Genomic DNA, 12,400 nt, shown 5'->3' with positions numbered 1-12,400 from the left:
AAGCAAAGCACTCTGGTGCAGATCATTTGACCTCTCGCTTGGCGTGGAAGCAGCTGACTGAGCCGACGCCCAGATGTTGCTCAGCGTGTCTTCCAGACACCCGTTCTAACTGCTTTCCCCCTCTGATCACCATTAAAACAATGTTGACATATCATCCAACCAAACTGACAATCCTCTACCATAGTGGTTCTCAACCTTCTTTTTTTTAGTGCGTGTAGTGTATACCCTGTTGCAACACCTTTTGAGGCACGTAGTTCCTTGACAAAGTGTCTGTCTGTCTGTCTGTCTGTCTGTCTGTCTGTCTGTCTGTCTGACGATCTGGCTTAACACTTTCCTTACAGCTCGATTACTTGAATTCTGCCCAAGCTTCAGTTTATTAATAAAGATTAAAACAGTCTGATGTCATTATCATAATTATGTTATGAAATAATAATAAATAAATAAAAGTCATTCATTCAGAAAAAACATTCATTCAGTAACACTTAGTGACTCGTACAATTTTGTGTGTGTGTGTGTGTGTGTGTGTGTGTGTGTGGGGACTGAGGGCCTTGCTAACGGTGTCTCCGTCTCCCCAGTTGGTGCGGAGGATCTACAAAGGAATCCCCCTGCAGCTCCGCGGGGAGGTGTGGTGTCTGCTCCTCGACATTCCCAAAATCAAGGAGGAGAAGAAGGACTTCTACGAGGTATGGAGGCAGTAAACAAACAACAAACGAAGCAAATAACAAGCAAAAAACCTCGCCGCCTTTCTCCCCCATTCGTGACACCTCGCCAATTTATTTTGGATCTACGGCCTTCATTTTTGGTCATAAGCCCACATGGAGATTCTTGAGCGAGTGGGCGGGCGACTGCTTTATTTGATTTCACTGCACTTCATCATTGTTATGGCCAAAAGGAGATGCATGTTTTTCTGCTTAGAAACGTGTGTGTGTGTGTGTGTGTGTGTGTGTGTGTGTGTGTGTGTGTGTGTGTGTGTGTGTGTGTGTGTGTGTGTGTGTGTGTGTGTGTGTGTGTGTGTGTGTGTGTGTGTGTGTGTGTGTGTGTGTGTGTGGGGCAGTAGTTCACGACTCATTGTGTTTTTGAGCTCCAGGTTGTGTTCGCCTTAGCGCTAGGCGGTGCTGTGATGTACGATAGAGATATCTGGGATTCTGGTCAACGTAATATCGCGATAAAGTTAAATGTTGTCTTTGTAACTTCGACTATCCACATGATCGGAAACTCTTGTGTGTAAATATCTTCTGAAAGCACCAAAAGTCATCGCCAAATGATCCATATTGAGTCAAAAGGTACAGTGTGGTGCTATTGGATTTTAGTGGATATGGCCCAGCCCTGGTTCATCTGAGTTTCTTTCCGTTCCTTGGTAGAAGCTAAAGGTCCGAGCCAGAGGACTGTCGCCCGACATCCGTCAGATCGACCTGGATGTGAACCGCACCTATCGCGACCACATCATGTTCATGCATCGCTACGACGTCAAGTGGGTTCACACACACACACACACACACACACACACACACAAAACGAATAAGCACCAACTCAGCCACGTCTCTAAACCCCAAATTAACCCCAAATGGCCCTCGTCAAGCTGCTGTCCGGCCAGAAGCACGGCATGCATGGACATGTTATATGTCCCATATGGAAGTGAGACAGTACCAGTTTTTTTTTTTTTTTGTTTTTTTTTTGTTTGTTTGTTTTACATCAGCCACTGTACATTTCAAGATTTGAAACTCAGTAAGGAAAAACGCAGCTGACACACACCAGAGTTTCCACCTTCCGGTAAAGGAAGGTTTTTTGACCGGGAAAATCTGCTCAAGTCTGACATATTTAAATCTCTCCAGTCATAATGTCCAATGAAAACAATTCCCTCTAAGCACAATTTTAATTAGTGCTGGGTGATTAAACAATAATAACTATCACAGCATTTTTTTCCTCTTTGTCGAAATAAAATAGACTCGATCGTTTCGATTTAAAAAAATAAAAATCGGTTTATTTCCGTGTTCGGCAAGTTGCAACGGAAAGCCAATCAGTTTGGACGATTTAAAGCCGACCTGTCACCTCTAACCAATCATGTTTGTCGACATAGAAATAAGCCCCGCCCCCTCCCCTGTGGACAGGTTATGCTTGTAAACACAGTGGACACACACGAGCAGCGACAGAGCACAGTGTCCACAATTATGAGGAGAAGCAAGAGGATGATGTTTCCTTGACAACAAGGACACATACATCCATAGTTTGGCGTTTTTGGGGGATATTTAAGCTCTGACCCAAAGCAGACTGTAAATATCCATTGTGTGAAATATGTCACAAGACGTGCAACACCACAAACTTTTATTATTTAATTAGACCTATTGCCATATTTGTTTTGTTTTTTGAATTTATCAAAAATTGATTTGAGTGAAATGTTAATTAGAGCAGCTGCTCTTGTTTGCAATTGATCACAAACAGAAATGAATTGATTTCAAATCATAATATGCGTTTTATTTATTTGTTTATTTTTATAAAGGCATTAACCAACGGGACTTGTTTTATTTTGAATATTCAATAAAGAGTATTATAAATCAACATGCATTTATGATTTTATTCTTTATATGGCCTGCACTCTTATTGTTCCTCCACTTCACTCAATTAAACGTAGTTTTATAATAGTACATATTTACAGTATAAGGTGTTGCTTCATGTGATTGTTTTTGTATCATATTGTTTAGCAATGGTTAACACAGGTTTTAGAAGTAATTTTTATTCCTTGATTTTATAAAGTAATTCAACAAAACAATGATGGACAAACATTAATGAGAGGGATAGCGGATCCGGAGAATTGGCGCTACCGCTGCCATGTGATTTGCTCCTCATGGAAAACTGTCCCATTGAGCGATCACGTTCTGCATTGCTTGAGCTGCTGCTGTGAGCTGTGTTCTGGGCTTGTGCTGAGTGCGATCTGTGTGTCTGTGTGTTTCCTCAGGCAGCAGGCTCTGTTCCATGTCCTCACGGCGTACTCCATGTACAATACGGTGAGTCCGCTACAATTCCTGAGCCATTCCACAGGGAAGGGGTGGAAAATAGTGCTCGGTGGGTTGTGGTCATATTTGTGTTTGCCGTCAGAGGGAGATTGATGGATACTTTATTCATACCTGAAGGGAAATTGTAGCTAACATGAAAATATAGGCAATAATAACAATTACTTAATAGCTTAATACTGAAAATAATGATCAATATTAAAATAAGCCTTAAAATAACTAAATATAAAAAAAATGGTATATACTATAAACCTAAACATTTACAATAAAATAAACACTAACAAGAACAATTTCCTAAAAAGAATAATAAACAAGAACTATTTGGCAAAATACTACAAACCTAAACATTAACCATAAACAATAGAAATAAACCTCAAAATTAGATGATAATAATAACATAACACCTGAGTGTGTCGTGTGTGTGTGATCATTATCCACATGCATAGACTTAACGCACCGTTCAATTCTGTGCAAACAGCTCCATCTACAGCTCTCTACTCGTCATTTCACTATCATTTGTCCATGGAACTATGATCCACATTTCCATCGCCGTGTCTTGACTCTGGAACGGCATATCGTGCAGGTCGACGGATGGATCACCGATGTCTGACATTTGGTTTTGTGGTGGCCGCATGTGTTTCCAGGAGGTGGGTTACTGTCAGGGAATGAGTCAGATCACTGCTCTGCTGCTGGTCTACATGAATGAAGAAGACGCCTTCTGGGCCCTCGTCAAGCTGCTGTCCGGCCAGAAGCACGGCATGCACGGTAACACACACACACACACACACACACGCACTGACCGTCGTTATTTGGCAAATTCAGCACAAATGGCCTCATGCACGTAAGAGCAGGGTAGATGGCGAGCAGGCCCGTGCCGCTGTCTGCTGGAGCTCATAAATCTCGGCAGCCAAACTCCTAAATGCTCCATAAACGGCCCAGGAACACGGTCGCACAAATGCATCCTGCAGCAGTGCTTTCCAAGACTCACAAAAAGCGGCTGTAGTGTGTGTGATACTGATATACTAACCAGGACCACGAAAAGCAGTTTGGGGGAAAAAAAAAACCCGACATTCAACATATTGAATTGACTGATTTTATTGCACTGAAGTAATCGAATAAACATTACCATTAAACGTTGAAACAAAACAAATACTGCATGTATTTTAAGGATATACCCCTCCCTCCTGTAATGGTGTTTGCATAATCTTAACTTCTAATAAAGAATGTTGCCTAAAGCTGCTACTTTTAAAATAATATAATCAAAATAAATACTATGACGGTATTCGCAACATGCGCTACATCTCGTCGTGCCTCAAAGCCAATCTTCCACATATGGAGCCGTCATGACGTTGAAAGTTGTGCATTTATTTGAGTATTTAGTTTTCTCAGACCCTCTCTTGTCGCATTCCACTCCAATCAGAGTGCACTTCCACTTTCCAAGAGGATTATCAGACGCTCACGTTACAAACTAAGGAGACCTGTGTACGCAGCTCGTCTCTTGTCAGGCCTCTCACTGTGCCTCCCTCCCTCCCTCAGGGTTCTTCATCCCTGGCTTCCCCAAGCTGATGCGTTTCCAGGACCACCACGACCGCATCCTCAAGAAGATGATGCCCAAACTCAAACAGCACCTGGTGAGCCCCGTACCGTCCTTCTAGGGCATCAACCACTGCAAGTCCACTCAACGTCTCGCACTAATGCAATACATTGATGAGCTTGTATTTTGGGGTGAGAGAAGATGGAACAGTCCCGTGAGTCCGTGTTCTGATTCTGGATACGATCCTTCATTCTCTATTCACGTGCTGTTCCGATGCTGTTCCAACCACAAAAAAAATGTACTTATGTATTATTATTATTATTATTTTATTTTTTAAGCTAAAAGCTGCATCTTCGTATTTCATTGCATTCTTTTGCAAAAACCATATGGGCAGAAATGTCACTAGCAACTGAATTGTAATTATTTATAATTAAATTTGAATTACTGAATTTGAATAATTTAATTAAACCGAATTTGAATCACAAAATTTGAATTTGTATTGTAACTTCAATAATTGCATTGGAAAAACTGAATCTGAAAAGCATAGTTTTGAAATTCAATTGAATAGTTTGGAACTGAGTTCCATTAAACATGAAACTCAATGTAATATTATAGAGTTGAACTCATTTGCTATGACAATTCAAATTCATTAATATCTCACAATTCAAATTCAGTTCTCGAAATTGAATTTCAGTTTACTGAGACGCACATCCCGGTCGTTGAGGAAGAGCAAGTCGAGTGCCGACAGGTTTTTGGAGATCGCCGAGCAAGGCTCCAGAACGGAGGAAAATCACAGCGCGCCCCTGTGAGGGACGAGCGTGTGGCGTTCACTGCTCACACCGCAATCCCACTGCTCGCCAATGGCTGGCAGACGTCAGCGAGGTATCAAGAAGCTTTAATATCCGGTCGCGTCGGAGTGATGCAACAAGCTGCAGCCAATGAAAGCAGATACGGGGTGATGGGGTGGGGGGGAGAGGAGTCAAGAAGGAGCGATTGGAGTGCGCCAGAGCAGCAGCCAGAAACGCACAACATTCCTATTTTACTTTTCTTCTCTCGGTTATTAATATATTTCTTATTTAAATGCTGCTTTTATTTTTTATTTTTTTACAGTGTTCAACAATATAATAAAAAAAAATAATAATAATAATCCTGGCATGGCACGGCGTCATTTCCGGTGTCAACGACAAAATGCAGTTTGGAGCCGCGACAGACTCGTCTGTGGCTCCTCCTGGTGAAAGATGTTGTAACGTGTGACCCCCTGTCGCCGATCAGTCGTGTAGTGTGAAACTACCAGACTGCAACATTCCCCATCACAAGGATGAAAGTTGTGCAGTGTGAACGGCACAGAGATCCGACCGCTTTGAAAGTGCTGCGGCGTTTCCACGGCACAAGAGTGAAGGAACTACTCATCCCATAAACCATTGCAAATGATGCCTTGGCGACGACGTCCAACCGAACGACGCTTCTTCTTGAATTTAATCCGTCATTATTATAGTGTTTATATTGTTATTAACAGTGATGAAATCATTGTTCTGCAGTAAACGTAACGTAAACAATGGTGGAGTTCTGCGGTAACCGCCCGCCGGCAGCGGCGTGAAAAACTGTCGTAAAACGTCCCGGTGGGCGCGGTGAGCGTTGCCATGGCGACGGTGGCTGATAATCAAAACCCCAATTCAGAACATGAACGGAAACTCACATGTTGAGCTCTGTAGCTGTTGCAGTACGTGAAACGGAGTTCTGTGAATCTGCACTCGATTGTTCTTCCTCGACGATGTGTAAGCCGAAATTGAGTCACGAGAACTGAAGGAATTTTTCCGTGAGAATCAAATACGGGGTCTGAGAAGAGTGAGACAGACGTTCAGGCAGGGGGGATGCTCTCCGTTCTCTGCATTTCGACCAATCAAATCAATCAACAGTGTGTGTGTGTGTGTGTGTGTGTGTGTGTGTGTGTGTGTGTGTGTGTGTGTGTGTGTGTGTGTGTGTGTGTGTGTGTGTGTGTGTGTGTGTGTGTGTGTGTGTGTGTGTGTGTGTGTGTGTCGGCAGGACAACCAGGAGGTGTTCACCAACCTGTACACCATGAAGTGGTTCTTCCAGTGCTTCCTGGACAGGGTGAGAACGGCTCCGACTTTCGCGTTTGGACTTTGAAACGCCCAAGGAGTTCCCGTGTGCTCATAGTCTCTCTCTCTCTCTCGATGTCCAGACGCCGTTCACCCTGACCCTACGGATCTGGGACATCTACATTTTAGAAGGGGAGAAGGTGCTCACCGCCATGTCCTACACCGTCCTCAAACTGCACAAAAGTAAGTAGACGCATTATTTGTTTTTGTTTAGTTTTTTTTTTTTTAAACGGTCGACTTTGCGCCGATAAAACAAGCTTGTGACGTGCCGTGACACCCAGAGCATCTGCTGAAGCTGTCCATGGAGGAGCTGGTGGAGTTCCTGCAGGTCACCCTGTCCAAGGACTTCTTCTTCGAGGACGACTTTGTGATCGAGCAGCTGCAGAACTCCGTGACGGAGCTCAGGAGGTCCAAGCTGGAGCTGCCTCCGCCAGGTGAACACTTTACATTTCAGTTTGGGTGGGGTGGGGTGGGGGTACCTTTTTTAGTTGTTTTGTGGTTTTTTTTTTCCCAGAGCTATTAACATTACACTTTGTTACATTTTTGTGCTGTACAGATAATTGAAAAGTTAACTTTTGAGTCATACGCATTACGTAACAGCAGGGGCGTCACCAACGACGTTGTCTGGCCGACGCTCAGGTTGGCACGGCAACGATCTGCCCTTTCCGGAGCAAAATATGGAACTCAAACGGTTAGGGAGTTTGTGGATTCCCGTACAACACTATGGTGTCGCTCGTGGGCTGTTAAACGTACGTAGCTGTGGGAATAACCAGTAGAGAGTGTGTGTGTGTGTGTGTGTGACTTGTCTCTCTCTCTCTCTCTCTCTCGTTTAACCGGTGTTCTCTCCCTCTTCTTTTCAAACGAGGTTAGCCTACAAAAGTGTGGCTGTGAGCGGGGGCCGCATCCCCTCCTACAACAGTAACCGGTGGGCTTCTATTGACTCCCCTCCTCTCCTCCTCCTCCTCCATTTCTGTCTCATCCGTCCCTCAGTTCTGTCGGTCCAGTACGTCCGTCTGTCGCCTGTCTGTCCAACAGCGCTGGCGTTTCCTCATCGCACGGCACTCACTCCTCCGGTTTCCTCCTCTTGTCTTGTCTTTTTGGGGGGGGGGGGTGGGGGGTCTCACTGACGATGGTTTTTGCGTTTGACTGCCGAGCTTCAGCGCTTCTATGGAGTCTTGCTCGCTCTCCTTCACACTCTCTCGCTCTCTCCCCTTTACACTCTTCACAATTCCTCCCCCCGAGACCAAGTGACAGAGGAAAAAGCAGGAAAATAATCACCCTCCGTCATCTGCACCAATTGTTTAAAATCCACAGTGCATCTAAAGATTGTTCTAGATTCGAGAGCAAGCGCTTTTTCGGGGACGTATGGGTCCCGCCTCCCCAGACACATTCAACTTTGACTGTAGCGCTCTATTCCATCCGCCCACCCCGCTGACAAGATAATGAGGCACTTTTTTCCATAACACTGGAGGCTTTTGTTAAACAAGTGTCTTCTAGAGACAGTGTTTAAAAATAAATCAATTTTTTATATATATATATATATATATATATATATATATATATATATATATATATATATATATATATATATATATATATATATATATATATATATATATATATATATACACACACACAACTCACAAAAAGTTAGGGATATTTGGCTTTTGGGTGAAATTTATGGAAAATGTAAAAAGTTCACGCTACAGTGATATTACATCATGAAAGTAGGGCATTTAAGTAGAAGCATGCAATGGTGATTTCCTCATCTCAAACAATTTATTGAAACAAAAGCCAACAACAGTGGTGGGTTTACCACAACAAAAAATGTCAATGTCTCAATAACTTGTCGTGTGCCCTTGAGCATCAGTTAGAGCTCGACGACTTCTCACGCTGTTCACAAGTCGACTTATTGTCTGCTGAGGCCTGGACCCCCACTCTTGTTGAAGGGCGGCCCTCAGGTCATTGAGGTTCCGGGGCACAGAGTTACGAGCCTCTACACGGCGACTCAGCTGATCCCACAGGTTTTCTATGGGATTCAGGTCTGGAGAAAGTGCAGGCCACTCCATTTGAGGTACAACAGTCTCCAGCAGCCGTTCCCTAATGATGCGACCTCCATGAGCTGGAGCATTGTCGTCCATGAAGATGAAATTAGGCCTGTGTTGTTCATGCAGGGGCACAATGACTGGATGAATGATGTTATTCAGGTAGTATGGGCTTGTCACTGTACCATTGACTAGACACACCTGCCCACACTGTAACACCACCACCACCACCAAAGGCTCGTCTGGTGACAACAGTGGCTGATGCATAGCGCTCTCCTTGACGTCTCCAACATCGTTGGCGTCCATCATTTCTGCTCAACGTGAATGGACTTTCATCAGAGAACAGCACTGAGGCCACTGGTCCCTCGTCCAGTGTAAATGCTCCCTGGGCCATGCAAGACGATGATGCCTGTGCCTGGCGGTGTGGTCAGGTACCCTTGCAGGTCGTCTAGCACGCAGACCACGCTGATGGAAACGGTTTTGAATGGTCTGACGTGACACTTGGTGCCTCTCACCTCCCTTAAATGTGCCTGGAGTTGAGTGGCATCATCAACCGGTTCCGCAGGGCACTGTTCACAATGAAGCGCTCATCAGTGTGGGATGTGGCCAAAGGACGTCCACGTCTATGCCTTTCTGTGACTCTTCCAGTCTCTCTGTTGCAACCTGCTGATGACACTGTGACACTCTAAGCTCAGTGGCCACTTCCCTCTGAGAACATCCTGTTTGAAGCCTCGCTATGGCGAGGTACTGTTGATCAATTGTTAGGTGTCGTCTTGGTCTCATGATGTCAAAATGTGAACAGCATGATGAAGAGGACTGTTTAAATACCAATTCTAATTGAACCAGGAAATGTATTGGTCGATTCATGGATCAAACACCTGTTGTGAATTTTGCCGTTCAGCTCCTTGTTAGAGAACAGCAAGTTGAGCAAAAAGTACTGAAACATTGAACAGTTGGACAAGTGCATTCAAAAGTTTAGAGAAGGTCAAATTAAGTTCACCTGTAAAGGTTATAGTGCGTTTTAGGTTCATCCTGAAATTTCACCTGAAAGCCGTCTGTCTGGGTTTTTCTTCCCCACCCGCGGAGCTCGCCGCCCGGGTCGGGTATGAGTGCAACAAGGAGTCGTCTGCATAATGTTGTTTTATTGTTTTGTTTTTTTCTGTTGCTGTTTTCCCCCCTCTGTGACCATGAGACCAAAAGGCAAAAAAAAAAAAAAAGAAGTCAAACAAACTTCGGAATAACCCGCTGCAGCCCCGCAGCATCAACTCTCACAGAGCTTCCTGCTTCCTCGACTGCTGGCGTCCTCGCAACTCTGTGCTTTTACCCCCAAACACTATGTGCTGCGCTGTAGAGTCTTCGAGTCAGTTTTTGGTTTCATATATTGGATTCAAGTAATTACCGGCTGAACATGTTCAATAGCTTTGCTCGTGTCGCGTGTAAATTTTCCGCTCTATTGGCAAAGACCTGCAGTGTTTTTAGAACGACTGCAGCTCCTCTACAAAGGTTCATTAATCAGGAACTATTTCCGTACGGCCTTTCAAGCACCCTTTAATGGAATGGAGTGAAGCTACAGTACGTAATAACTCTCTTGAGTGCCACTTCCTAATTGAACGCCGCAGGCGTGTCGGGAATTAATATCAAGCCGATTATTTCAGACGTGACTTTCCTGTCCTTTGTTCTTCACCTGTGGAAATGTGATTCTGTGTTGCCATTAATGTGACTCTCCTTTTATTGTTTGACCTCCCTATGGCAGTGGTGTTGCATGACTCCATGTATCCTATTGTGAAGTCATCTGGATGTGATTAAACACCAAACTATGTGTCCGACCACTACGGTTCCTTCATCACCACCTCTTCGACCACCGGCCTTTCTAACCCGTTCTCTCTCTTTGGCCGGGCAGGTAAAGAGGATGAGCTTCCCAAGAAGCCTCTCGGGCAACTTCCTGCCGATCTGGCCCCGGCGATGATGAACCACGTGGCTAACGGCCAGAGCCACCCTCCGTCGGCCGAGCCCCTCCGGGACCCCAGCCCCGTTGTGGAGCGCCAGCCAGACAGCAGGCCCCCGAGCCGGGCGAGAAGGGACTCCTTGGACAAGCTGATCCGGCACCACAAGGCGGAGAAGAGGGAGGCCCGTTCCAGGGGCTCCGGGGGAGAGGTGCCGTCCGAGCAGAGGAGGCAGGGCACCCACGCCGCCTCCTCCACCATCGCCACACCCGAGAGGCGGACCACGCCCTCCCCGGCCCCAGCAACCACCCCGATACCCTCCACAGCCCCACCCGCTCAGGTGCTTCCGGATGGAGGGAGGCCACAGAATCACAACCACAACTCCAACACTGTAACCGGCTCTCGCAGGGACACCGGCCCCCGCTGGGTCAAGCCCTCGGAGACCAAACTGGAGGCCGCCAAGGCGGCGGCCGCCCGCGAGAGCCACCAGGGCGCTGACGACGGCGCGCCGGGCCAGCGGCGACCCCGCTCCAGGGGCTTCGTCCCTGGCTCCAACCGTGGCTCCAACGCCTCCCAGTACGACAACGTGCCAGGGCTGCCCGAGCAGGAATTCGAGGTCCTGGAGCTGGAGAGACCCCCGTCCAGGATGAGGACGCCCCGCAGCGAGGCCGTCTTCAGTCCGCCCCCTCTGCGCCATGGCAGCCCCAGCCACACGGGGAGCGCGGTCGCCATGGCGGCGGGGCTCAGACAAGCCAGACACCCAACCCCGCCTCCACTGTCCCTTAACAACATGGCAGGGGTCCAACCAGGCTACTCCACCGCCCGGGGCCAGTACCACCACACTCCCCCCCAGCAGTACTCCCCCCTTCTGCCTGCCATGGTTCCCCTCTTCCATCCCTCCGGCATGGACCCGGTGCAGAGGGGGGAGGAGAGACTCTACGCGCCCGCTTCCCGGCCCCTGCCGCACGGGGGCCGGGCCTATTCCACCGCCCAGCGACAGCACAACAGCCTCTCCCCGGAGAAGGCCCTCGTCAATAACTCTTACGCCACCTACCGCAGGCCGCCGCCCGGCTCAAGCCGGGACCCCCGGTACGCGATGCCGCCCAGCGGAGAGAGCCCCGTCTACCTGCGGCGGCTCACGCCCCCCTCCGCACAGGTCTACAGGTTCGAGGGGGAGCAGAACAAGGACGGCCCCCTCTCCCCGGGGGGGATGCCCCGCTCGCCCAGCTTTCAGAGGGCTCAGATGTCCCCCGTGCAGCAGGAGTTCACCTTCCCTGGCGACCCCGACGGGCCGCTCCGCTACAGGACTCAGTTCCAGCAGCAGCAGCCCGTCCTGATGCAGCAGCTCCCCCAGCTGTTCGGAAGACCACACTACAGACACGCACAGGAGGCATTCGCCCTGCAGGAGTCCATGCTGCTGTGAGGGCCAGCAAACAGGAAGTGGCGACAGCAGCTGGACGGACACGGGGGGGGCGGAGGATGAAAACTGAGGGGTAGTCACTGACACTGTGGCAAAGGCAAGCAGTTGTCTGAGCATTAAGTATGTTTGATTTGTTCTACAGTATTTTGGGCTTTATTTTTTTATTTTGTTTTAGTTGGATTTGTCCTCGCGCTCTATATGTGAAGTACTGACCCGCTGCACCATGCAGGTGCAGGACACACCAGCCTCCTGACATTTTTACTGATCATATTAAAGAGACTTCTGAGATTTTATTTTATTTTTGGATGTGAAATCGTTATAACGAGAGGTGAC

The 12,400-nt window shown here is 47.2% G+C and overlaps 1 protein-coding gene across 1 annotated transcript in view; it reads left to right on the top strand.

The window, feature by feature from the left end:
• The window catches only part of usp6nl (USP6 N-terminal like), a 70,779-nt gene extending 58,432 nt beyond the window's left edge, over positions 1-12,347 (top strand). The window contains exons 7-15 of the mRNA XM_080022567.1: positions 576-683; positions 1,362-1,471; positions 2,954-3,002; positions 3,653-3,773; positions 4,545-4,639; positions 6,586-6,651; positions 6,743-6,842; positions 6,941-7,093; positions 10,605-12,347. Of these exons, the coding sequence (XP_079878693.1) occupies positions 576-683; positions 1,362-1,471; positions 2,954-3,002; positions 3,653-3,773; positions 4,545-4,639; positions 6,586-6,651; positions 6,743-6,842; positions 6,941-7,093; positions 10,605-12,070 (2,268 nt within the window). The 3' untranslated portion in view covers positions 12,071-12,347. The remainder of the gene's footprint in view (positions 1-575; positions 684-1,361; positions 1,472-2,953; positions 3,003-3,652; positions 3,774-4,544; positions 4,640-6,585; positions 6,652-6,742; positions 6,843-6,940; positions 7,094-10,604) is intronic.
• The last annotated feature ends 53 nt before the right edge of the window (positions 12,348-12,400 follow it).

Source organism: Zeus faber, assembly GCF_960531495.2.
Source record: "Zeus faber genome assembly, chromosome: 21".
Lineage (NCBI taxonomy): Eukaryota > Metazoa > Chordata > Actinopteri > Zeiformes > Zeidae > Zeus > Zeus faber.
The sequence above is the reverse complement of the archived record's forward strand: the minus strand, read 5'-3'. Positions and strand labels throughout refer to the sequence as shown.